Here is a 26638-nt window from a genome sequence, read left to right on the forward strand (position 1 = left end):
GGTCGCAAGCTCGCCGTGTGCATCAGCGTGCATCCGCGTGCACCGCGCACCTGCGCGTCGCCCGCGCCGGACACACTGAATCGACGCCGCCGTCGGGGGGCTCATCCGCAGGCCGCACGCAAGGGTGCGGGGCGCGGCAGAGGGAGAGAGAGGGCGCAGCGCGCCGAGGGGGCCGGGCCTTGCCCCTGACCCTGGAGGCCGGGCCCGGAAGAGGCTAGTTTGACGGGCAGAGCCCAGAAAGCCTCAACGGCGGCCCAGCCCCGGGTCCCGAGGGTAAAGGCCCCAAACCCCGAAGTCCTAGTGGAGCGGGGGTCGCGAATGGCGTCATTCTCCCCGCCTGTGTCGGGAGAGTCGTTTGCCCGAATCAGCAAGCCGGTTGTGTGGCTCCGAGACGGCAATTAACAAAAGCAGCAGCAGGATTTTCGGACAAAGCGGGCGTGTGGCGTGAGGGGAAGGCCGGCGTCGAAGAGCACTCTGTGTGGGCCCTGAGCGTGCAGAGCAGCAGCCGAGGTAGGTGGCAAGTGCAGGGGCGGCGGGCTGGGAGGGACCCGAGTCCAGTCTAGGGGCACGGCGCCTGCCTCGAAAGCCGTCTCAGTCCGCGCCACTTCCGTTGCTGCGTCCCTTGTCTTTCGGAATCATTTGGGGGATGTTAGGGACCCCAGGGTCTAAGGCCGGGCGCCTCCCCTAGGCAACTTCGTCCACTCTTTGCTGAGGAAAAGAGTCGATGAAAACTGGCTTAAACAAACCAGGTGACTCCAAGAGCCTTCCTTTTCCAGAGTCTCCTCCAAAGCTCCAGAGCCAGTGATAGTCATGGCCTTCCCCCAAGTGCTGCTAATATGTAAGCATTAAAAATGAGCCACGTACCAAAAGTCTTACTTAGATGGGGCACCTGGGTGGCTCAGCCGGTTCAGCGTGGGAGTCTTGATTGTGACTTGGGTCCTAATCTCAGGGTTCACCGGAGCGAGTTCCCCTGGTGGTCTCTGTGCTGGCCGTGCCGAGCCTGCTTGGGATTCTCTTTCTCTTTCTCTGTTCGTCCCTTGCATTTGTGCGCGCTTTTTTTAAAATAGTAAATAAACATCGGAAAAAAAAGGTCTTGCTTGGGGGAGTGTAAAATAAACATGATTTTCTTGTACAGGCTGCTCTCCACTTGGGGCTCATTCTTGTCCTTAATTTTGCCAGGACCACCGAAGTCTAGGGCCTACCTGCACAGAAAAGTCTGAGGCCCCTCTCTGTAGCTTCCCTCATGTCCATGCCAATTCCTCCACACAACCTTTCCTTGGGCTGCTAATGTCTCCCCAGCCACGAGGGTGTCTGCTGGGCCCCACAGCCTCTCTCCTTCCTGGACTGCCCATTTCTTGATAGTCACTCTATAGGGACACACTGCTCAGTGGTCAGCCCAGCCCAAGATCCAGCATGCTAATCAGTGACCGGATGACACTATATTCCAGATATTTGCCAGCAGAAAAAAAGTAACAATGGCTTTGGTTTCAAGTATTCAAAAGGACCAGCTCTAAAAAATCCCTTGTTTAGACCTCAATGTGTTTTGCTCTGGAATTAACCTAAGGGGGTATAGTTGCCCTTTTTTCTTTTTAGCATTGCCTCCTGAGACTCTCAACCCTGTAATAACTTGTGCTGCTAGTGCAATAGATAATCCAACAGAGAGAACACTGGACACATAAAAGTGCAAGGAAAACCCTCCTTTGACTGGGAATGGAACCCAGACCTCCCGCATAGAAGGCCAGAATTCTACTAGTGAACCACTGATGCTTGTTTCACAATTGCTGGAGTAGGTCTAATCAGAAAGAGTGTCTGGAAGGACTTTGAAAAAGCAATTCTAAAATAGCTTTACACATCAGTTCTCTCTGGAAAACAGAGGTAGCATATAGAAAATACCTGTAGCAAAGGCTGTCCTGGGGGATTTCTGTAAGGCAGCACTGTAAAGTAAAGTAATGGCACTCAAATCAAAATATCTGATTTGAAAGAGCCTAATTCTGGGGGTGGGGAGGAAATCTCTTTCCAAGTAGATTAATAGACTTCTAGAAAAGCATCAGAAAATAGGTCACCTGGTTGGCTCAGTTGGTGGAGCATGTGATTCTTGGTCTTGGGATTGTGAGTTTGAGCTCCATGTTGGGTGTAGAGATTACTTAAAAATAAAATCTTAAAAAAAAAATCAGCTCTTGTGTCTGGTCCTTAAGCTAGTGTAAACCTAGGGAAAGTTAATTCCCTCCCTGGCTAAAGCTATCTCTTTGCCTTCTCATTAGTGAGTGCCTCCCAAACCCTTTCCTCCCATTTTTTCACCAGTTCTTCACCCAGTGAAGGTTCAGGAGGCTGGATCTTTGGGTATGTGCTGAGTTACTGAGGAAAATCTGGGTGGTAACTGAGTTCCTCACCTCTGAAACTTCTTTTGAGTGTCTAGAGAAGACCAAGGATCAAATAGCCCTGCTTTTAAGCTGTGAAGTTTTGCAGAGACCTATACAGGATGAATAAAAGTGAAAATTCCAAGATTTCTTTCCTTCATGACACCATCTTGGCCAGAGAAGGTGGCCAGGGAAAAACAATTTGATGTTTCCTGTAGACGCTAAAATATTGTTTCTTCAACCAGTTTAAAAACTTTCCCCTCCCCTCTGTCTTTAAGAGTCATATTTTCACTTTTTTGCTTACAATTAGCCTGGTACAGATTGTACTGTTCTTAATATGTAGTCTTTTTCTGTCTAACACACTGCTGTAGCTGAAATTTACTTTTACACCCACTTTGAGGGGATTTGGATCCATTATAATTGGTTGTATTTAGTGTTGATTGGAGATTGCTGAGAGTTGTTTTCACTTCCACTACCTCTGTGTGATTTCTGTCCTTAATAATTTCTCCTTGCCTATTTTAACTGGTCTGTTTCGAAAGAATTTTGTTTTCCTATTGCATTTTTTGAAATTTCATGTCACTGATTAGTTCATGGATTTCATAGATCCCAGGTACAGAGGATAAAGCTAACTTTGTTCCTTAATTCAGGACACTTGATGGTGGGTGCCCTGAGCAATGAATGCCCTTTCCTCCTTGTTGTCTTTCATTATTTTCTTGGTTCATCCCACTCCCATCCCCCACCTCCCCACCCCTAGGAGCACATACTCTAAGGAGTTTAGTATATGTCCTTTAATTCTAACTTCTCTTTGCATATTTAAATGTGTGTGTCTTTAAAAAAATATGTGGTCCTCTCTTTAGGGGGCATTGGCTTAGAACCACTTTAAATGTGGATTGGCTCATTCAAAATCCATTTCACCTTCCTTCTAGTTGAAGAGTTTAGAAAACTAAGAATCATACTTCTCAGACTTATTTGCAGGTTGGGTTCTGGGTAGAAATTATGTTCTACCGATTAGATGCACTCATGTGTTTTTGGCAAAAGTGAGGAGAGGCAATCTTCCTATTGCTGTTGCTGATGGCAAGCAAGGTTATGGAACCATGACTCTTTAGAGATACTCGTGGCTGGCAGCCTTATTCTCATGGCTAGTCACCAATTTAGAGTGTGTGTGAGGCAGTGGTATTGGCAGCAGTCAAAACTTCCTGACTCCTAGGCAGCAGGTAGGAAAGGCATCGAATTTCATGTACCAGTGCTTCCACCTGTGTTCTACTTTGCCAGCCCTTCCAAGGTGAAATCAATAGTTTTTTGATAACGTATTTCCTAAACTGAGCTCTGATTCAATAAGATTATTCCATAAATATTTTTTCTATTTCCTAATTCCCTATTAGCACTGTTTTCAATATTTAGTTCATCATATCCATCTGCTGCATAGAATACTGTGGCATGTCTCTACCATGTTTATTATCTATTCCCACATTTACAGACATCTAGTTTGTTCCCACCTCCTGGACACTACCAGCTAAAAAGATCTTTCCTATCCATGTCTCATCATGGAATCAGGAAACACTTTCTCTATGGTATACACACAAGGGTAGGATGGCTGGAGAACACTTACATGTGTTCCAAATGGTGACACTAGTTTACTTCCCAAGTATAGAAAAATATACAGCAACACATATGGTGGCTGAAGACCAAGTTTGTGCTTTGTCTGAGTCTTACTCCTTGAAGATAAATTCCCAAAAGTTTGCACCACCCTAACATGTTGGTTCCCAATCATCAAGGTCCTGAAGGCATCTGGACCACACTGATCAAAGGAGTTAATCAACCAAGAGCAGTCCTCTCTCCCTTGGCCATTAGGACCATACTGACCCTGAGAGGTGATGGGAGAAGATTTGCAGGGCCCAACCTCCAGGGACAGGGTTCAGTTGAGGCAGTGGGCACTATACTTGTGTTAGCTTTGAAACATGGATTCATAATGAAAGAACCAAGCAGCCTCTGCCTGTGCTCAGAAATTAGGAAGTAACAACTCTGGTGTGCCTGACCTTCTGGCTTCTGAATTAATTTCAAATCTGTTCTGTAGCAGCTGGAATAAAGACCACTAAAGATTCCTCTGAGGAAGTTCCTGGAGGAAATGTCCTAGAACTTGGTCTTAGAGGAATTCTTAGTAGTCATGTCTCCAAGGTACCATTGGAGCATGGAGACCTTTGTTCAGGGGCAATTTTGGATTGCAGACGTCAGCTGGGAATTTCTAGCCTCTTTCAGTGTAGTTCTCTTCCAATTGGTTCTTTCCAGACCAACCTCCAAAAACAGAAGGGCTCTCAGTGTAGTTGGGAGCTATGGGGTCACTGAATCTTGAACCTGAACTATTGGGAATGTTATGAACTATGCAGGCAACCTTGAATTCAGACCATTGATAGTCCAGTGGCAGTAGTTGTGGCTTCATGTACCCAGGTTTGATTCCTGGCCAATGTGTGTGTTTGCTGTTGACCCTAACACAGTTCATTTGCTGCCCTTGCAGAGCATCTGTGGGACTCTCTTGTGCATGCAAGATTAGAACAGTAATCCTTTTTACTACCTCTGCTGGACTGTTTATTTTACTAAACAGGACTGTTTACTAGATTTGTAAATCTAGTCTACGCAGAGATCTAGCATCTAGAAGCTGTCAAACAACAACAAAAAGGGAACCTGGCAATTATTTTGGAATAAAAGATATTCAAGAGTTTGTCTAAACCATAGGTTGACAGCTTTGGGGGCCAAACTGTGATTCTGGAAGGATTAGAGCTTGGCCTGAAGTATAACAACCACTCCTCCAGGTTGTATCTTCCAAGATGGGAGGTTAAGTTCTGGTGTGTTTCTGTAGTGTAAAACATTTAGAAATAATATCCTTGCCACATTTGCCTACAACTCCAAGTGATCTAGAGAAAGTATCATCATTTAACTTTGATTTGCATGCTGGGCCTCCGGCTGGCCACCTGGTAGCTTCTCACTATGCAGTAGGGATGCAGTAACTGAACCTCCAGGAAGGAGAGTAGCTCTGGGGTGGGCCAGATACCCCAATAATACTAAAGACGTTTAGTCTTAGTATTCCCAGGTCCAGGGAAGGGCAAGGCTTTTAGGCAGTAATCCATATATTGCTGACAGGAAGCTGTGAGGAGTGTGCTTGGGCCTTGTAGGCAGGTGAAATTCAGTCTAAATCAGGAGCCTGTGGCTTCCAATAAAGCCAGCTGCCCTGTGCTCAGCCCCCTCAGTGGTGCCATTTGGCTCCAGAGAGCCATAGCACATGCAAGAAAGGAGAAAAGGCTGAATGAAGCACTGGCAGTTATTCCTAAATCTAGACAGATATAGTAATGTGCAAGTACAAAGCAGAAAAGAAGGATGCACGGAGACAGTGAGAGTCTGTCTGACTCTGTATAGCACATACTATAAATGTATTTTAAAAAATTATCAACTTGGGGGGGGGCGCCTGGGTGGCTTAGTCGGTGGAGCATCCGACTTTGGCTCAGGTCATGATCTGGCAGTTCATGGGTTCCAGCCCCGCATCGGGCTCTGTGCTCACAGCTCAGAGCCTGGAGCCTGCTTCAGATTCTATCTCTCTCTCTCTCTCTGCCCCTCCTCTGCTTGCACTCTGTCTCTCTCTCTCTCTCTCTCTCTCTCTCAAAAATAAATAAGCATTAAAAACAATTTTTTTTTAAATCATCAGCTTATGTTTGTAGGTAGCATTAATTATGAAGCTGTAGGACTGAGGATTTGGTTTCTGTGCCTGTGGCCCCTTCCATCTTCAAAGGCAGCAATGAAGAGTTTCTCCCTCGTTGAATCCCTGACAAGCTTTGAATCTCTCTGACCTCTAGACACAGATTTAAAGAGTTCATGTAATTATGTCAGTCCACCTGGATAAGAACCCCCAATTAAGGACAACTTAATTACATCTGCAAAATCTCTTTTGTCATATAGCATAATTATACAAATAGCAATCATAAGAAAGTTGGAATGACTAAACTAGTAACAGACAAAAAAGACAGGAGACTTTAAAACAAAAAATGCTAGGAGAGATAAAGAGTGACGTTTTATAATGATATAGAGCCTAATCCATCAGGAAGTTATACTACTAATAAAAACATTTGCATCTAACAGAGTCCCAAAGTACAGGAAGCAAAAACTGACAGAATCAAGGGAGAAATAGGCAATTGAACAGTAATAGTTGAAGACCTCAATACCACACTTTCAATAATGGGTAGAAGATCCAGGCAGAAGACCAACAAGGAAATAGAAGATTTAAATAACATGACCTAACCGCCATCTATACAATACTCTACCCAATAAGCACAGAATAATACAATTTCTCTCAACTGCACTTTGAACAGTCTCCAGGATCGACATGCACTAAGTCATAAGAGAAGCCTCAATACATTTAAAAGGACTGAAGTCACTTAATTTGAGACATCTCACAAACCAATACTATCACATAGCCTAGTTGCAAGTGGGCAAGTGGGATGGGTAGTCTGTCTGGTCTTCTTTCACTTGGTCATGAGTGTTCAGTGACACAGATGGAGGTGGCCATGGTCACGCATGTGTGGGCCACTAGCCTGGAAAAGCAAAGTAGCTAAAGGGAAGAGACAGATACTCCAGAGAAGTTTCTCTAGTGTCAGGCTCACAAAACCAGGAAGAAAATGATCTGTAGGAAATAAGGAGGTGTCAAAGGATCACTTTCTCTCTTACCTGTGTGGCTCTTTAAAACCTTAGCCTCAGGGCGCCTGGGTGGCTCAGTAGGTTGAGCATAGGACTTTGGCTCAGGTCATGATCTCTCAGTCTGTGAGTTCGAGCCCCGTGTCGGGCTCTGTGCTGACAGCTCAGAGCCTAGAGTCTGTTTTGGATTTTGTGTCTCCCTCTCTCTCTGACCCTTCCCCGTTCATGCTCTCTCTCTGTCTCAAAAATAAATAAATGTTAATAAATAAATAAAGAAATAAATAAAAATAAAACCTTAGCCTCTGTGTCACTAAATCTCATTGTACAGGAATGATGTGGACCACCAGTAACCACCATTGACCTATCACCTTGATTTTTACCATGCTCTGAGAATACAACCGCAAGTCAACAGATATGGGTCAACACAAACTATCAGTCAGTGTTCTACAAAAACGGCTCTGGACATGAAGAATAACATCAGTTTATAAGTCAGCCCAAGGTGGCCACAACATGCATTCAAAGACATATACAAAAACTCTTTCAGTGACTTTGACAAGTGGGAAAGATACCCTGTGGAGCTAGAATGAAATTCATAAGTGACAATCCCAAAATATGTATATAGAGTGGTTCCTGGGTGGCTCAGTTGTCTGACTCTTGGTTTCGGCTCAGGTCATGATCTTATGGTTTGTGAGTTCAAGCCCCTCAAGGGGCTCTGTGCTGACAGCACGGAGCCTGCTTGGGATTCTGTCTCCCTGTTTTTCTGCCCCTCCCCTGCTTGCTCCCTATTTCTCTCTCTTTCAAAAATAAATAAATAATTTTTAAAAACCCAACAAAATAGGTATATTAAGATTATGACACAAAGCAATCCATACATACAGGAAGAGGGTGGAGCTAGGAAGAAGGATGTCAAACTTGACTTCAAGTTTAATGCAAAGCCAATAAGCTTCCTCAGTGAGGGAAAAGAAGCAAACATAAGCCTGTGGCAAGAAGAAAATTGAGATACAGGATAGAAATCCTTATAAATTAATTATTCACACATTGAGTTATACTCAGAAATTTTTCCTATAATATTAAACCGGTGTGGAATAAAACTAGAGAAGCAAAAAGAACACCAAGACTATCTAAAAGTTTTAAATTTTTCATGAAGGAAAAGTGAAGTGACTTCAGGACAGTCCTTAAGATAATGAAAGATTTTGGGAAAATATTGATTCCTTCATATTTTCTGTGCACTTACAAGAATAAACAATGAAAAATATCCTTAAATTTTAGAAAGAGCTAAGTCCGTGGTATCAGTACATGGCCACACAAATACTGAAAATGGCTGCTGGGGGATGGGGTGGTCCCCACTGGTGGTGACCTTCAGAACAGACCAGGTGATCTTATATATCAGTATGGCCTCAGCAATTGGAAGACTGGGGCTCCTAAGATTCCATGACACTCCCTGCTTTCCAGTTCTGTTATTGTGACTCCAGACAGTTGCCCGGCAGGCTGGATGCTTCCTCTGGCACTCTTATCAGAGCCTAAGCTGCGCATGGTAGCCTTGGCTCTGAGCTCTGCTATCTTATGCCTTATTTTTGTGGTTGAGAATTCTTAGAGTTGTGGAATGCTGACAGAGTTTAGCCCCAAAGTAAGTATGAATTACATCTGCATACTTTAGCGTGTTTAAGTCCATTTTTTCCCCTTAATGAAACTTTGAGGTATAATTTACATACTATAAAACTCACCTATTAGAGTTGTACAGTACAATGATTTCTAAGAAAATTTTTAAAGTTTATTTATTTTGAGAAGAAGGGGCAGAGAGAGAAGGAGAGAGAGAATCTCAAGCAGGCTCTGCACTGCAGGGCTTGAACTCAACAAACTGTGAGATCATGACCGGAGCTAAAACTAAGAGTTGGATGTTTAACCAACTGAGCCACCCAGGTCCGCGTGTAGTAATTTACCAGCAGTGCAACTGTCACCATAACCTATTCACTTGTTTATGATTATTTGTTTGGGCTTCTGCTTCCTAGGTTCTGGCTCTACTTCTGCCACAGCTGCAGCATGGCAGAATCTCTCACCACTTTCTCTGATCCGAGGACAGAAATGAGCATCCTGGAAACCAACCAGTACTTGCGCTCCCAGCTGGCAAAAACCAAACAGAGCTTCCGAGACCTCACAGAGAAATTCCTCACATCCAAGGCTACTGCTTACTCCCTGGCCAATCAGCTGCAGAAATACAGTAAGCCCAGTGTGGTCACAGTCACCAGAGTGACTGCCCATCTTCCCTCTGAGAAACTAAACACTCCTCAAACTTTATTCTTCTCTCTCCATCAAAATAAATCTCATCCTGACTATACTCCTGGAAAAGTAGAAGTGGATATGTTACTCTCAATTTGCAGAAGATGGAAACACTGAGGCACAAAGGAATGAAGTTTATAGTGAGAGGGTAGGAAGGCATAGAGGCTAAACTGTGGGTTCAGGCATTAAACTGTCTTTTCTCTCTCAGGAACATGTATCAGACTCTATAAACATATAGTAACACTGTTGGCTTAAATATCTCAGGATTCAGTTCCAACTTTTTCTAAGTACCCGTTTGCAAAGCACTGTGCTAGCCATACTAGCGTAATAGTGTAATAGCATACCCTCCCTGTCTTATGGGAGCTTAAAGCTGTTTCCCACTCAACCAGATACCTGGAGATGAGAACATCAATAGCAAACACCGAGGGAAGTCCTGATGCCTGGAGCCAGATTCTTTTCCCACGTAAGTTCCAGGAAGCCGCCCCTTACATTCTGTGAGATTGAACGTATTTCCAGGAAAATCAGAGACTCTATAACACCTTTTTGATCTCTCCCTTGAATATGAACTTTGAAGACAACAAGCTGGTCCAGGATCTGGGCTTTGAGATGCAGGGCCAAAATGAGAATGAGGCTAAGTGGGTGAGGCCTCCAGTCCAGCAGACCAGGTCTGTGTAGGAGCTGGCCCTTCCCTCTCCATGCTCAGCTTTCACATTTGGAAATCCTTGGACAGTCTCACACGTGTTTGTCATGGGGTTGGGGGGGTAGCAGTGGGAAGCTGTAGTGACTGAAGGAAACATGATGGAAGTGAGGACACATGAGAGACAGGAACAGTAGAGGAGGATGCTTGCTGACATTGAAGTTGAGTTTGCTTTCAAATTCCTACAATTTTTCATTAAATCAGTAGAGGATGAAATTTGCTTATCCAACTTACATGGAGAAAAAAATTTAAAAAATTCCTACTTATTAAAGAAGAAAAAGATGAGCTTTGGGGTGTGGAAGAATAAAGGGCTTTTTTTCTACATCACTTATTATAAAATCACAATTGTAGGACAAATATTTTGGAGCTAGTAAAGAGATCTTGCCCTAGATCTTAGTGTAAAGATAATACAGTACAGTGATTATGAGCATGTACCCTGGGGCCAGACTTCTGGGTCCAAATCCAAGTTATCCTTTTTGTGCCTCAGTTTTCTCACCTGTGATGGTAGTAAGAATATTTGCCTTTGCAGTTAGTTGTGATGATTACATGATAATTCTCAAAAACCTAGGACAGTGCAATGGCAAGCACTGGGTATTCTCTCCCTCTAACCTAACACAACACCTGTTTGCATTTGAACATACGTCTTTCAGATTTTTTCCCCTCCATATACATTTTACACCCTTGTATCCAGATAAACTTTTAAATTTTTGAACTATTGAGGGAATTATTGAAACTCTCAACGTGGGAGAACCATCAGTCCGACAATCTTCGGAGACATCCTAAACACAGGAAATCACTACTTCATGCCCCAGGTTAATGGTTTATTTCAGAGGCTACCAAGCTTGGTAAAATGGCCCAAGATTTGGAGTCAGACCTCAGGGCATGTGAATTCCTCAGGGATTGTCTCATTCCAGTTGAATCCAGTTGAGCAAGTTACCTGCCCATGAGCTTCTCTTTCCCCATATCTAAGATGGGGAGCAATCAAATGCCATGTAGCCTGGGAGATTGAGGAATGAAATGTGGAAATCCCAGCAGAGAGCCTGGTAATGGGGTTACATTTGTCCTTGGGGTGGACCCTGCCTCCTTGTGTGAAGGCAGTGACCAGAGCAGCGTGTCCAGCTTTCCACTGAGGCAGGTGTGTCTGTTTTTTTCAGAGAGTGAAGAGCACAAAGCCCTCATTGAATCCGTGCTAGAGGAGGGAGCGCGGTTTGAGGGAGAGCTGGCAGAGAAGAGGAGCCCAGCTGCAAGGCTGGGGTAAGGAGGTGCCTGTGCGGGAGGGTGTGAATTACGGTCTTAAGTGGGCCATGCGGGCTGCTAGTACTTAGCGCATGTGCAAGGAGAAGGGCAGGAGAGTACCTGGCAGGCACAGAACCAGACAAAGACCACCGGCGGGGTTGTGAGAATGGGTGGGAGAACAGTCTGGTCTCTGGGGTTTTCTCTTAAATAGCATAAGAATAAAATGGAGACAGATGCCTGGGATGGAATACTAGCAATGTGGCTTCCAGCTGGGTGGCCTTGTGCAAATTCACTCAGCTTTCCTGCATTTCAGTTACCTCAGCTACCTCACCTGCAAAATAAAAATACCAACGGTATCTACCTCAGAGGGTTATGAAGATGAGACACATGATTACAGGTTAAAACCATCTCCTATACATATGAAGCTCTCAACAAATATTTTCTATAATCATTATACTTGCTTTTATTTTTTACGGGAGTGGTAGTTGTCATTAATGGACTAACATTTTCTACCATGACAGAGATTTTCCCAAGTTTTCCAAAGTGCCTTTTTCATGATAAAAATGTTTCTCCTTCTCAATTTTGATTTTTTTTCTAAGTACCATACTATGTGGAGTACTAACTGGTAGGGCTGTTGGACAGATAGATAATCAAGCAGTCTGGGAAAATGGATTATTAATGTGCTGAGGACTAGCCTTGTCCATCCTCAGATTGTTTCAAATATAGGGGAGATTGTGGGATTCCAGATGTCTTTTAACCCTTTGTTGAAAGGGAATCTGAGAAGCTCAAATGTATAAAACTTCCTAAAGCAGAGATACTTGATTGAAGAAGGCATAGGTCTGGAGCCTCTGTTGCTCCCTAGTCTATGCCTTCACCAACTCTGACACTTTTTAAGAGCTCTATGGAATAGAATTTGAAAGACAATCTGTAGAATATAATTTAGTAGACAGCAGGGAGGAGATTCAGGCATCAGATGAGGTAGACCTAAATATCTAGTCCAGCTTTAGGATTATGTGGTTCTAAGTATTAACCGAATGCCTACTTGTGTGTGTACACTCTGTTGGGTACTGTAAGTTGGGTACTACATGGCACTGTCTCTAGCCTCGCAGAGCTCACACTTTTAGATTGGAATCTGTGCATAATATTTGTATAATAATTAGAAAATGGTGAAAACCCACTTAGAGTGATGTAATTGTTACTCAGAACTTTATTTACTCTTAAGTGCCTCCTTACTGATTATTACTCCTTTTCACGTCACTCAAAAGAATGTTATCCTTCTTGACCTTTACATTGATTTTCCTTTTCATCCTTTGAATTAACACCACACATACCCATCCAACACTTCCATATCTGGTTTGTGCGTGTGTGCATGCAACTTTCTGTATAATGCTAGGTAGTATATATTCCATGGAAATGGTTGTGGGCTGAATTGAGGAACTAAAGGGCCATCTTTTCAAAGCAAAGCTAATAAAACAACAAACAAACCCAATGCTGTTTCCTTGTTCCCTCTGCCACAGGCAGGCCAAGTCACATGACTTGTATAAGAATTCAAGTTGGGGAATTCCTTAGGGGCATTCTAAGAGATGTCTCTGTTGAAACTCCCACAACCTATCGTTCACTACATGCACTGTTATATTTTACTTTTCTTTCCTACCTTAGGAAACATGATACCCTAATTCAGGCTCATGCCCGAGAGCTGACCCACTTACGACAGAAGATACGAGAAGGGAAAGGTGTCTGTTATCTTTTCATTCAGCATACAAAGAGCATAGTCAAGTCTTTTGAGGGCCTCCTCAGGAGTGCTGACATTCCCTACTACCAGGGACAGAGATTCTGTGAGCAGCTGGCCCAAGGAAGCCAGCTGGCAGAGAGCCTTGCCAGCAAACTCATCACTGGTAAGTTGGCTTACGGGTTCTGGAGACCCTTAGCTCCTCCCAAGGTCCTAGCCTCACATAAGTCTCCATGCTTCCATATGACTCTAAGAGTGACATTTTAGCTAGTTGTCCAGCTGTTTTGTGCCCTTCTCAGCCTATTGATAGTGATGCTATTAGGTAGAACTACCTAGGGGCACTCACCTGGGCCCAAGGTGAGCCCCCACAGACATTTCTTTCTTTTAAGGATAATTGATTTACACTGAATTGGCCCACTGTAGTGTCAGTTCTGTGAGCTTTGAGAAATCCATACAGTGCTGTAAGCACTGCCACGATCAAGATGTAGAGCAGTCCCATCACCACTCACAGTTCCTTTGTGCCTCTGTGTAGTCAGCCATTGTGCCCAACCCCAGTTACTGGCAATCACTGGATCTGTTTTCTGTCCCTACAGATTTTCCATCTCCAGAATGTATCAGTAGTTGGTTTCCTTTTTTTTTTTTTTTTTTTTAATTTTTTTTTTTTCAACGTTTTATTTATTTTTGGGACAGAGAGAGACAGAGCATGAACGGGGGAGGGGCAGAGAGAGAGGGAGACACAGAATCGGAAACAGGCTCCAGGCTCTGAGCCATCAGCCCAGAGCCTGACGCGGGGCTCGAACCCACGGACCGCGAGATCGTGACCTGGCTGAAGTCGGACGCTTAACCGACTGCGCCACCCAGGCGCCCCAGTTGGTTTCCTTTTTTACTGTTAAGTACTGTGCCGTTATACGAATGTACCACTTTTATTTATCCATTCATCCACTGAAGAACATTTGGATTATTTCCAGTCGGGGGCTATTATGAATAATAGCTCTAAAGATTCACCTGCAGGTTTTGGTGTGAAAATATGTGGGGTTTTTTTAATGTTTGTTTCTTTATTTTGAGAGAAAATGAGTGGGGGAGAGGGGCAGAGGGAGAGGTAGGGACAGAGAGAGAGAGAATCCCAAGCACTGAGTGTGGAGCCTCACTTGGGGCTCGATTCCATGACTGTGAGATCATAACCTGAGCAGAAACCAAGAGTTGGACACTTAACCAACTGAGCCACCCAGGAGCCCCTGAAAATATGTTTTCACTCACTTCACTTGGGTAAATATCTAGGAGTAGGATTGCTGGGTCATGTGGTAAATGCACGTTTAACCTAGAAGAAACTGCTACACTGGTTTCCAATGTGGCTATACCATTTCAGATCCCATTGGCAATGTGTAAAAGTTACAGCTGTTCCCCAATATTAACTTTTGATATTTTCAGGTTGTTGTTCTTTTGCTTTTTGTCTTTTTAGCAATTGTAATAAGTGTGGGGAGGGCATAGCATTGTGGTTTAAAACAGATTTTTCTTTTAACGTTTATTCATTTTTCTTGAGAGAGCACAAGTGGGAGTGGGGCAGAGAGAGAGGGAGACACAGAATCTGAAGCAGGCTCCAGGCTCTGAGGTGTCAGCACAGAGCCTGATGCGGGGCTCGAACTCATGAACCGTGAGATCATGATCTGAGCCAATGTCAGATACTTAACCGACCGAGCCACCCAGGCACCCATGCATTGTGGTTTTAATTTGCATTTCCCTGATGACTAATAATTTTGAGGTTCTTTTCATATGCCTGTTGACTCTCCTTGTATCTTTGGTGAACCAAGTGTTCATATTTTGTCATTTAAAATTGATTTGTTTGGGGGCGCCTGGGTGGCGCAGTCGGTTAAGCGTCCGACTTCAGCCAGGTCACAATCTCGCGGTCCGTGAGTTCGAGCCCCGCGTCAGGCTCTGGGCTGATGGCTCAGAGCCTGGAGCCTGTTTCCGATTCTGTGTCTCCCTCTCTCTCTGCCCCTCCCCCGTTCATGCTCTGTCTCTCTCTGTCCCAAAAATAAATAAACGTTGAAAAAAAAATTTTTTTTAAATAAAAATAAAAAAATAATAAAATAAAATTGATTTGTTTGTTTTATTATTATCAAGTCTTGAGGGTTCTTTGCATTTCTGGATACAAGTACTTTATGAGATATTTAACTTGCAAATATTTTCTCCCAGTTTGTGGCTTTTCATTCTCCTAACGTATCTTTCAGAAAGCAGAATTTCTTCATTTTATGAAGTACAACTTATGGATCATGCTTTTGTAGTTATATCTAAGAACACTCTACCTAAAAATAAGGTTCTTTGCTTTTCCATATAAATTTTACAATCAGCTTGCCATTATCTGTAAACAACAACAAAATCCTTCTGGGATTTTGAGTCCCATTGCTTTCAATCTATGAAAAGTTTGAGAAGAATTGATATTCTTATTAATATTGAATTTTCTAATGATCATAGTACCTTATCAGGTTGAGGAAGTTCCCTTTCTGTTTTTGTTTCTTTTATTCATATTTGAATGAACAAACGAATCTTTTGTTTTTTATTTTATGATAGTAACTGCTGACAACAGAGGAAAAAAATTATGTCTCCTAATGCAAACATGAGTAGGCATAGTCCAGCCAAGAAATGTTTCCAACTTATTTGAGGAAGTTCCTTTTTATTCCTTATTTTCTGAGTAGATGTTTAATTCTGTCAAGTGATTTTTATTCATTAGTGAAATGATAATGTTTTTATTATGTTGAGTACTTTTATAGGGTCCTCTGGATGTTTTGAATATTGTATTGTAAGACCCTGGGTCCTGTTAAAATCTTCTGGAATTGTTTTTTTAGCAGGCAATCAACCTCATTAGGTTCAGACCAAATTCTGCCTCACCTTCTACAGGTAGTATCCAATGTCAAATCAGTGTTCATTGCCTTTGATATGCTGTTTCAGTCAGTCTAGCAAATACATTCCTTAGGTTTCTTTTGTACTAGTTCCTGGTTTGTGTGGTAATTCAGTTTTCTCATCCTTTGCCATGATTCCTTGGGTGTATTCCACACATATTCTGGGGATGAGCCCTGGGACTTTTATCAGCTCATAGACAGTTTCCCAGACTCTCTTCTCTCTGGTATTTCTTCCATACTTTCCAGTTTCCCCGGGTCCCTTTTCCCAGTTCCTCTGTTCAGAAAGAGTGAGTTCTCTCAGAGATTTCTCTTCTCACACTGTTTTGCTTTTCTTTCTTTCTTTTCTTTTCTTTTTTTTTTTTTTTTTAAGTTTATTTATTCTGAGAGACAGAGAGTGCACAAGGGCCGGGGAGGGGCAGAGAGAGAGAGAAAGAGAGAGAAAGAATCCCAAGCAGGCTCTGCACTGTCAGCATGGAGCCTGACTCTGGGGGACAGGGGTAGGGAGGGTGGGAGGGTGATCTGGAACCCACGAACCATGAGATCATGCCCTGAGCCAAAGTCAAGAGTCAGAGATGCTTTAACTGACTGAGCCACCCAGGTGCCCCCTCACTGTATTGCAGTTCTGAATGACTGGGGCTACTTTAAGAGCAAGGAGGCAAGAAAATTGAGAAATAGAAAATAAAAGGGGGCACTTTTCACACTTTTCAGGCAAGAGATCCCGTTTTCCTAGTTCTTTTGATCAGAGAGCTAGATTCTCTTTTGTGGTTTAAGGTTTAGGCAGTTCTGCAACTGGGCTGGTCTCTAAGCCGGGTCAGGAAAGAGGAAAAAGAAAAAAAGAGAAGTTTCTCTTCATGTTCTCCACTCGCTGACATGCACAGGTGCCTTTTTCCAGTCATTGGGTTGGAAGGGTTAGGTGGTTTCTCCAGAAGTTTTTGCTCCTTAGAGACTGCAGTGAGTTCTTTATGAAAGCCTAATAGGACACACAACCGCAGTTTAGCCATCTGCTATGGGGCAAAAATGAAGGTTACAACTGGAGAAGTCCAGAAGGCAACTGAACAAGTATTCCAAGCACTGGTGAACAGCAGACATTTTAAACTTTTTGCCTTGACTTGGTAGCAGATGCCATGGTGATTATTCACCACACCAGGATACAGTCCTAAGCCTTCTCTGCCAGAGCATTCTACAAAATCCCCTTACAAAGGCTTACTGTCCAGTTTGCTCAAGAAAGCCTGCCAGGCTACTTCTCTGAAGATACAGTCCTAAGCCTTCTCTGCCAGAGCATTCTAAACAAACATGTAGAGTATTACGTCCCTGATCATATAGGCCCTAATATTTGTAATGTGTGAAATGGGATCTGCTCAATTTCTGACTAGCTGTTTCTGTTTTTTGGTTCTCAGAAAATCACAATGATAAGAACGATGAAGATAGACAGGAGCCACTGGCACCCAGGTAACTGAAGGACAAAAGGGCTGATAATGGAATGGTGAAGTATAGGGAAGATTCCAGAAGCAAGTGACCAAGAGGCCAAAGTCCCAGATCTGGGGGAAAAAAACCGAAACCACTAATTGTACCTATTTCATTCATTCATCATATAGTGATGTGTCCTTTCATTTTTTTTACTTTATTTTTAATGTTTATTTTTGAGAGAGAGAGAGAGAGAGAGAGAGAGAGTGAAAGCAGGGGAGGGGCAGAGAGAGAGGGAGACACAGAATCCAAAGCAGGCTCCAGACTCTGAGCTGTCAGCACAGAGCCAGACGTGAGGCTCGGGCTCACACACCGTGAGATCATGACCTGAGCTGAAATCAGACACTTAACCAACTCAGCCACTCAGGTGCCCCAATGATGTGCCCTTTTAAACAATGTTGTCTGTTCATGGTAAGTTCTTGTATTGGTTACCATTTCTTAGTAATTCATCAAGTTTAGTTAGCTAAAGTCAGTCTGACATAAAGATAAACTAGCCAGAGATCCCTGGTGTCTGTGTTCTAAAAACGTGTATGGTAAAAAAAAAAAAAAAAAAAAATCAAAGTGAGACATTGTCTCAGGAGCCAGCATTCAGTGGACGACTTCCTACGATGGTAAACAAAATTTGTCCGCAGCATTTTAAAACCAATATTCTAGGTCTCTGTGTGTCATAAGTGCCTTTTAGAATAGTTGAGTCTACTTCCTCATCCACATGTTATGAGGTCAGTACACTGAGCACCTGCTGCCCCCTTCTATCCCAGTTCTAGGCTCATGAACCCGTCAAAGTGGATTGCTATGCTTTCTCTCTCATCCAGATGGCCTCTTTGCTTTCTGGTGTGGCTTCCAGGAGCTTCAGACGGGACCAGCTGCGAAGCTGTGGTTCCAGGTTGCCGCAGTTTAATCTCCTGTCTTACCTCCCTGCCATCCTCCCCAGGCTCAGCAGGGGGTTCCAGGAGGAAGAAGTGAATGAAGCCCTGGAAGCCTCACTAGATGAACAGTATTTGACTCATTCCAGTCGCCATGACTCTCACCAGCTTCCCCGCAGCAGTTCCTTCCTGCTTGACATGCAGGAAGCCAGCTCTGCTGTGGAAGTCACCAGTGAGTACTTCCATTATAAAGAGAATAAAGGAACACAAGACTGGAGAATAAAGCTCCAATAGTTTCTACATGTTTACCACCTTGGTTTAGGCTGAGTGAGACCATCTAGTAGGCAGGCCCTAAAGATTAACCTTGAAAAAGCTATCAGGCTGGACGTGCAGCTCGGACCAAGTTTCAAATACAGGTCCTTGGTGGGTCAGGTAATTTGTTGCATTGTTCGTGGTCCACACCTCATCTCAGTCACTCTGTCCCCCACTGGCATCTGCAAGCTAATGGAGTCTAGGCAAGCCAGATTGGAGAATGGAGAGATGATGGTGGACTGTGTGCCACTATTTCAGCATGTGCACAGAATCTAACAGACCTCCTCTAAGACGAAGCAACTTACCTTTCTGGGAATGTTCTTGCTGATTATAGTTCCTGAAGAGTGTCCCTTAAGCTTTTCTAGCTGAGAAATACTGGCAGTGCTGCCCATATTTTTGGAGGTGCGGTTATCATGATTGCAGTCCCCATCTCCCCTCAGATGGCTTGCTTCCTCATAAGGTTCCATCTTAGTACCAGAGCATCAGGTGGTTTCCCTAAAGACAAGGCTCAGCTCTTGGCAACCCTTGGGTAAGTGGCCAGGGTTCCCATCCTATGTGTAGCACCATTTTTAAATGATGTCTGTGGGTTTAGTCTCAGTACTGTAATCTAATCTAAAACCAACAGCCAGCCTATCTACTGAAGAAAAGGCTGGGTCTAGCAGCCATGCCACAAGCATGCCCCTTTCCTAAAAAAGCCCCACCTAGCCAGTGTAGCTCCTCCAAGCATGTAAGAGCCCCTCGGGATAGCGGCCTCATGGGTGTGTGTAGATTAAAGTCTCAACCTTCATTTCCTCCCCCCCCTTTTTTTTTTTTTTTGACTATTTGACTTTCCTTTGGGGATAAAAGTTTGGATTATTAGAGAACTATATGTCTTATGTCTTCTTGTAGGCATGAGAAAGAGACTATATTAATTCACTCACTGTTAACTGAGTTTTTTAATAGTGATATAAGCCATGTCAGGCTTTGTCTTTTTGCCAGTGGTGGGTGCCTTTTCTTACTCAGGCAATCCCCTTACAAAGGCTTCCTCATTCCCATTTCACTTTGAGATGTAGTGGGAGGTTGTCCTCTATTAATGACGTTCAGACACAAATCATGTGGGAGAGATATTTAGTAGAGACATTCCTTAGTACCCAAAAGTCTTATATAAGAGGGGCCACACCTTTCCCAGTACTAGATAAGCCCTACTCTGAAGGCTGATTCCATATTTTACCACCTTATATCAACCTCCTTTATACTTCCCATATCCTTGTATGGGAGGTGGCCCTGTGGAGTTTGCTTAGCACTGGGTCATGCTTTGTTTGAAGGCCTGCAGGCTCCTACAGGAGGTTCCCAGGTATTTCCTGATGAAAGCGGAAGTTGGCAGAAGAATGGTGCAAGGCAGGGATCTTGCTGAGAGGCCCTTGGCCACCCCATTAGTGATAAGGATTCTCCATCTTCTACCTCATTCCCTGTCCTGGTGGAATGGCTGCAGAAGATGAGATCCAGAACCTGTACCAGCACCTGAGGGAAATTCTTTTCATCAATGCCTGCCTTCAAGAAAAGCTGGAACATCATCTCAGCATTTCTGACCAAGGAAACGGTAGGGGAGGCCCAAGTCTGTCTGCTTCTGGCAATATGTATCTTTCTAAGGACTTGTAATGTGTTGCAGGGCTTCACAGATTTCAAGAACTTGACATGCTTTATACTTCACTTTTTCTTACAAATGGCCCAACTAGGGAGAATAGGGCAGGTATTAACATTCCTACTTTTTAGATGAGTAAATAGGCTCAGATAGAGGTTTGCCCCAAGACTGAGCTGTCCCTCCATCTTAAGAGTTATCTGACCTCCAAAAGCCTTCTTGTGACTCCTAAGCTGTACACTTTCTGCTGCTCTTCTCCTCTTGTGCAGTCATTCAGTAGAACCCAGGTTGCTGAGCACCTCATTCAGCAGAGTGAGGGTCTCTGCTGCTGTCATCCTTACCCCCCTCCCTAATGTCTTGGTTACTCTTCATTGTTCTCAAGGTTGTTCTTCTCCACACATCTTCCTCTTACATTGCACTCACGCAGAGGCCATCATTTCCCAGTCTCAGGCTGGGCCAGAACAGTGACTGGGCCTCTTTCCATATCAAAGGAGCAACTATTTAATGAGAAAAGTCTCCTTCATAATTTCAGCTGTTGGGTGTGATAATACAAATGAATGAGCTGGCATTTGTTCAGGGCCTGGTGAAAATTAAGCATCTGCCCCATAATGCTGAAGTTCCAACCTTTGAGTCCCCAGAGGTTTCTCCTGGGCTGAGACAGAAGGGGAAAAGGAATTGCAGAAAGCATTATCTTAAGCAAATGTGTGGAACTTGCCTAAACTGCTAATTATTTCCTGCAATAGGATATACTTCTGACTTCTACAGGGAGAGCTTGGACTCCCTTGCCCAGCTGTACAATGAAAACAGAGATATCAGGAAAGAAAGTCTGAGCCTTCTGGCTCACCTGAATCATATTTCCAGAGGTAAGTGGTCAAAAACCACAAGAGGAGGTCACTCTCAGAGCTTTCTTTTCTCGTGCCTTACCCAACTATAGAAACAAAAGATGATGGGGAGGCCACAGCTACCCAAAGCCTCTTGGCTCATAATTCTCATAGTTTTTCTCAATATAGTGAGGGCTACCTCCTAGGTGCTCCCTCTACAGGTCCCCAGACTCTAGGCTCCAGGAATGAATAGCTCTGGGAAATTCACCTTTCAGGTACAAACCACACCTCACTAATGCAAGGCTTAGAAGAAAAGAACAGTCCTCAGAGGTGAGAAGACATAAGAGAATACTTATTTTGATTGAGTAAAATTTGCCAAAATTAGATAAACTCTGTCTTAGAATGCTGAAAGAGCAAGGAAACAGAATTGAGGAAGTATGAGGACCAGAAAGGTGCCATAAGCCTAAAAGAGCAAAACCCCAATTTTCAAACTGATGAAAATAAAAGTACTAAAAAATCGAAATAAGTATAGCTTATATTGGTAATAAAAGACAAACTTGTATTTTGTATAAAGAAAATAAAATATTGGTACAAAATACAAACTATCTATTGCACTCAATAATATTCCAGTCACCTTATGGTTTCCAACTCTTACCATTGAGGAGAAAAGCAAAACCAAACCAAATTACCTTCAGATTGACAAAAATATTTACAAACCTGCAAAATACCTTCAGCCTATCCCCTATACACCAGGGTCAGTATTTTTTGAGTTTTTGCTGTGTGCAATGCCCACCTCAGTAGATATCCCTGCCAAATCTATTAGGGGCCAGTTTAGGTCACCTAAGATTCCTTTTACCTTTTCATGCCTGTGCTGCTTTTTCCAAGGGCTCTTCTGAATAGGATTGTCCTCGGATTACTAGAACCACTTGGATGATGACTTAGAGAACTGGAAGGACCTGGGAGTTTCTGTCAATCCCACAGCACCCATTGACCCTGCCTGTAAATCATTTACCCATGATTGACAGGTCCAGGCATCGGAAAGCCTAGCTACCTGACATGAGGGGGCCTTTGTGGTGAATTAGCTTTGGAAAAAGGAAATGCAGAGGCCAGGTTTGTAAAGGCCCAGGTAGATAAACAGAAGGAAACTTTTCCCTTGGAAATCCAATTGAGAAAGAGAGAGATTCACCTGGACCATAAGAAGGAAGATTAAAATCTTTAGGTCCAATGGGAAAGAAGCCATGGTAGGACAGCTAGAAACAAAGAGAACCATGGGAAATAGGGCAGGTCTCCTAAGTAGCTTTAAATCACGTTGTCATTATAAGAACCTGGTTTTGCCTAACACAAATGCCTAGCTACCATACTAGAGATTCTGATTAAAATGGTTTCATGTGTGTTTGGGATATTAGTTTTCAAAAGCTCCTAGGTGATTCAAATATGTGGCTACCAAAGGGAAGGACCGTCAGTCTACCACGGTCACCCAATACAGCAGTATCCCAGATGTACAGTTTCTTAGGAGAGCCAAACACTAGTCATTGATGGGATTTGCATTCCTCTCTCAACAGGCTTGTTTGTATAGCATGGAAAAAAGAGAAAAGAAGAGGTAGATATATAGATTAGACCTGTAACCAGTCTATCTAGAGCAGTTTCTCGGATTTTTCTGATCACAAGACACAATAAAAAACAATTCTTTGTGATCCAGTGTCATGTTAAAAAAAAAAAAAGCCCTTACTGTATGTAATGGGTCTTATCTAGTATTTTCCTTCCTGATTCTTTAAGTAAAGTCTGTAGTAAAGTCTACAGTGTTGACTTGACAACCTACTAATGGTTACCAGTTGCAATTTGAAAAATTTTGCTTTTGATTAGTCTTTTCATTAAGCAAAATCCTAAAAGAGAGTACTGGGGGGGAATTTTTCCTCTACCTACTTAGGTTTGAATGGTCCAGGGACCTTGAATTAACTAACAATAGATAAACATGAGAAAAGACAAGGTTCAGTTACACATGCATGTGGTAATTGCTTAGTAATTAATAATTCCCAGAACACCCAGAGGTAAAAATTTATGTACCAATTTAACAAAGGGCTTCACTGGAAAGGTATGGAAAACTCTATTGAACTTTTTGATTCTCTTGGTAATGGACAGTCTCCATGGCTGCTGAATTCCCAGGAAACTCCCTTGGAAGTAGGGTTTCATGTGGCACCTGTATTTTTGGTATGTTCTGCTCTAGTCAGATAAAGGAAAATCAGATAAGATTTGAGGGGTTTTTGTAGTGCTTTTTTTTTTTTGTTTGTTTGTTTTTTGAGAGAGAGAGGGCGCATGCACGTGCGTGCAAGCGGGGGAGGGGCAGAGAAAGAGGGAGACAAAGGACCTGAAGTGGGCTTTGCAATGACAGCAGAGATGTGGAGCTCTGAATACAGAATACAGAGTGTAGGGACGTACCTGGGTGGCTCAGTCAGTTGGGCGTCCAACTCAGGTCATGATCTCACAATTCGTGAGTTTGAGCCCCACGTCTGGCTCTGTGCTGACAGCTTGAAGCCTGGAGCCTGCTTTGGATTCTGTCTATCTCAAAAATAAATAACCATTTTGGGGCGCCTGGGTGGCGCAGTCGGTTAAGCGTCCAACTTCAGCCAGGTCACGATCTCGCGGTCCGTGAGTTCGAGCCCCGCGTCAGGCTCTGGGCTGATGGCTCGGAGCCTGGAGCCTGTTTCCGATTCTGTGTCTCCCTCTCTCTCTGCCCCTCCCCCGTTCATGCTCTGTCTCTCTCTGTCCCAAAAATAAATAAACGTTGAAAAATTTAAAAAAATAATAAATAAATAAATAAATAAATAAATAACCATTTTAAAAAAATTAGAAAAAAAGAAAATACGGAGTATAAATGGATCAGTCCAAGGTTTAACTTTGCTCTTTATTTGCTAATTTTCCCTTTTCTCTTTCTGATTTCTTTCTTTCTCTCTAATCTCTTTACAAGAATACTTAAATGAAACTTTCTATAAAGCCTTATTCCTGTCCTAAACATGGTACTTAATAGACTGTAGAGCCTGTTACCTTTTTCCAGATTGGAGCCTTTCTTCTCCCTTTTCTTAAATTTAGAGATTTAGTGAAAAGGCTTGAGGCATGGATTTTAGCCTCAGGTCTTTCATTTATAGGTCCTGTGGCTTTAGCTAATACTAATAGCTAAAGTAGTTAGCTATTTCCTCAATGGCCAGAGGTAGAAGTTACCTACTAGGAGATAGCACCAGATTCCACAGGTTAGGGGTTTAGTCCTGTGCGACTGCACTCCTCTGACCCCCACTCCAGATGCTAGTAGCAAATCCAGGTTGTCACCTGTACATCTGACTGACTAGAAATCAGAGTTGACTGAGAACCCCCTCCTAGGGTTTAATTTGCTACAGTGGCTCACAGGACTTAGAGAAATATTTTATTTACTAGATTACTGGTCTATTTTATGTTTTTCAAATTATTTATTTAAGTAATCTCTGTGCTCAGTGTGGGGCTCAAACTCATGACCCCGAGATCAAGAGTTACGTGCTCTACGGACTGAGCCAACCAGGCGCTCTGATTACTGGTTTAAAAGTACTGGGGTTCAATACTTTTTGAGTATTGGGGTTTGGAGTATTTGGGGTTCAGAGCCAATGGCCAACAAAGAATTCTTGAGACCTCTCCAGTGCAAAAAGGTGATTTTATTAAAGCACGAGGACAGGACCAGAGGAGCTGCACTGGGACTGTGAAGAGCAACTGGTTATTACTTGGGAGTTGGGGAAGGTAAAAACAAGGAAAGTTTCCAAAAGGACTTTCATATGTTTTTTTTTTTTTAATTTTTTTTATTTTTTAATGTTTATTTATTTTTGAGAGAGAGAACACGAGTGGGGCAGGGGCAGACAGGGGGAGACACAGAATCCAAAGCAGGCTCCAGGCTCTGAGCAGAGCCTGATGTAGGACTTGAACTCATGAACTGTGAGATCATGACCTGAGCTGAAGTCTGACGCTGAACTGACTGAGCCACCCAGGCACCCCAGAAAGGACTTTCATGTGCTAAAGAAGACTCACAGGAACTTGGAGCCCTAGCTGTTGTCAAGCTAAGGTTATTTTCCCTCTAGCAAAGCATTAACATTAAGACAGTAGGGAGTTCCTGGAGGAGTGTCACACTCTGCCAGCCTCAAGTATTTATCAGTGGGCTGCAGGTTATAAGGAAATTTAATTTTATTTATACTTCTTTCTACCTTTGTTTCCCACATCAGATATAACTCAGGAAGCACGTGGCAGGGCTTGGGGAAAGGGTGCAGACCTTCCATGCTATCTCTGGGAGCTTCACTCTCCTAGCACCCCTATGTGTTCACCAGCCTACAAGCTCTCTAAATCCCCATCCTTTTGGGTTTTTAATGGAGGCTTCGTAACATAGGCATGATTGATTAAATCCTTGGCTGTTGATGGTTGAACTCCATCTTTAGCCCCTCTCTCATCCCCAGAGGTCAGGGGGGATGAGACAACCCTCCTGTCACATGGTCGGTTCCCTTGGTAATCAACCTCCATCCTTCTGGCACTTTCTAAATGTTGCCATATTAATATATCAAAAGACTAATTCCAAGCGGTTTAGGAGTTCTGCCAGAAACTGAGACAAAGACCAAATTTACATTTCTTATTATAAACCACAGTATTATAGATGGTGTCTGAGGACCCTGCACATTCTGGGGCTCTTCCTTTGGCACCACCCTCCTATTTAAAAAAAAAAAAAAAGACATGTATTTAGGAGCAAGATTTCCATGCAAAATAACCTCTCATTTGTAGAACTGACTGCTTCTGACGGTACATATTTGAAGCAAGGCACATCTTTTGGAAGGTATGAAAGGTCTTCATTTTTCTCCAGAAGAGTAGAATGGAGAGTAAACTGATCCTGAGGGGGGAGGTGGTATGGATCTGGCTAACCCACTGGCAGCAGCATTGAGTGGGGCTGTCAGCACTATGAGGCGGTGGGGCCTTGTGTTCCACGTCACAGGGCAGTGGTTTATATCGGAATACTTGTCCTAGTTTGTCCTAGAACGCTAGTCTGCTAGTACAACTCTTTCCAGACTGTAGTTTCCGACCATGGCTTCTCCACCAACTGCATTCAGGTTGCACATGGCCTCTTTTCTTCCTTAGCTGTCACTTCAGCCTCTGGTGTCAGCAGAACCAATAGAAGATTCTCATTTTAACTTAGCTTTTTTCCCCCCCTTCTGTTTCAGGTAAGAACTAGGAGTGGAAATATGAAAAGTTCTTATTTCAACAAAGCTCAGTCATGAACATCATTCCCCCATTGATGAGAAAAACTAAAACAACAAAACAGTGAAAGCCCCAAATCTGAAAGCGAGAGGGCTCCACCTCTAAGAATCAGATTTCTCAGCCACTTTGGGTTTTTACTCCCAACAGATAGTTTCCAGAAATCACAGCCCTTCAGCCTGCAAATTTGATAACTACGTAAGAGACACCAATACCTAGATTCACAGATAATCTCGAGATGCTCTAACCCTCTCCTCTCCCCACCCCCATTCTGTGGACAACTGGAGTCAGCAGCAGCTGGAAGAAAATGTCAAGGATTTGGGTCAAGAGTAAGTCAGAATGACGTTGCAGACTATTCATCAGCTCTTCTGCCACATGGCCATTTTCCTTGAAAGATGAAGATTCAGAAATCTCAGAGAATAGAGTTTATTTTATATACA

At 43.3% G+C, this 26638-nt stretch overlaps 1 protein-coding gene across 5 annotated transcripts; it reads left to right on the forward strand.

Moving 5' to 3' along the window:
• Window positions 1–77: 77 nt before the first annotated feature.
• Window positions 78–26638, forward strand: LOC112865226 (NBPF family member NBPF6-like protein). 5 transcript variants are annotated; one of them, XM_086718053.1, is made up of 9 exons: window positions 78–510; window positions 9044–9252; window positions 11163–11262; window positions 12904–13139; window positions 17268–17319; window positions 18266–18429; window positions 19933–20088; window positions 20871–20990; window positions 26165–26638. In XM_086718053.1, exons 2-9 carry the CDS (start codon window positions 9075–9077, stop codon window positions 26173–26175), a joined length of 1017 nt encoding a protein of 338 aa, XP_086574179.1. In that variant the 5' UTR covers window positions 78–510; window positions 9044–9074; the 3' UTR covers window positions 26176–26638. The 5 variants fall into 5 exon arrangements, with proteins under 5 accessions (XP_086574179.1, XP_086574178.1, XP_086574180.1 ...); XM_086718052.1 differs by lacking the exon at window positions 78–510 and adding an exon at window positions 8530–8661; XM_086718054.1 differs by lacking the exon at window positions 78–510 and adding an exon at window positions 8530–8661 and having other exon boundaries at window positions 19981–20088.

Source organism: Puma concolor, chromosome C1 (assembly GCF_028749965.1).
Source record: "Puma concolor isolate L17-30 chromosome C1, mPumCon1.1.hap2, whole genome shotgun sequence".
In the NCBI taxonomy this organism is placed as follows: Eukaryota; Metazoa; Chordata; class Mammalia; order Carnivora; family Felidae; genus Puma; species Puma concolor.

Coding starts and splice junctions, on each gene's coding strand:
- LOC112865226 (XM_086718053.1), top strand. CDS start 9,075: ATGGCAGAATCTCTCACCACTTTCTCTGATCCGAGGACAGAAATGAGC. Junction 11,263..12,903: donor AGCCCAGCTGCAAGGCTGGG/GTAAGGAGGTGC, acceptor TTCCTACCTTAG/GAAACATGATACCCTAATTC. Junction 20,089..20,870: donor CATTTCTGACCAAGGAAACG/GTAGGGGAGGCC, acceptor TTCCTGCAATAG/GATATACTTCTGACTTCTAC.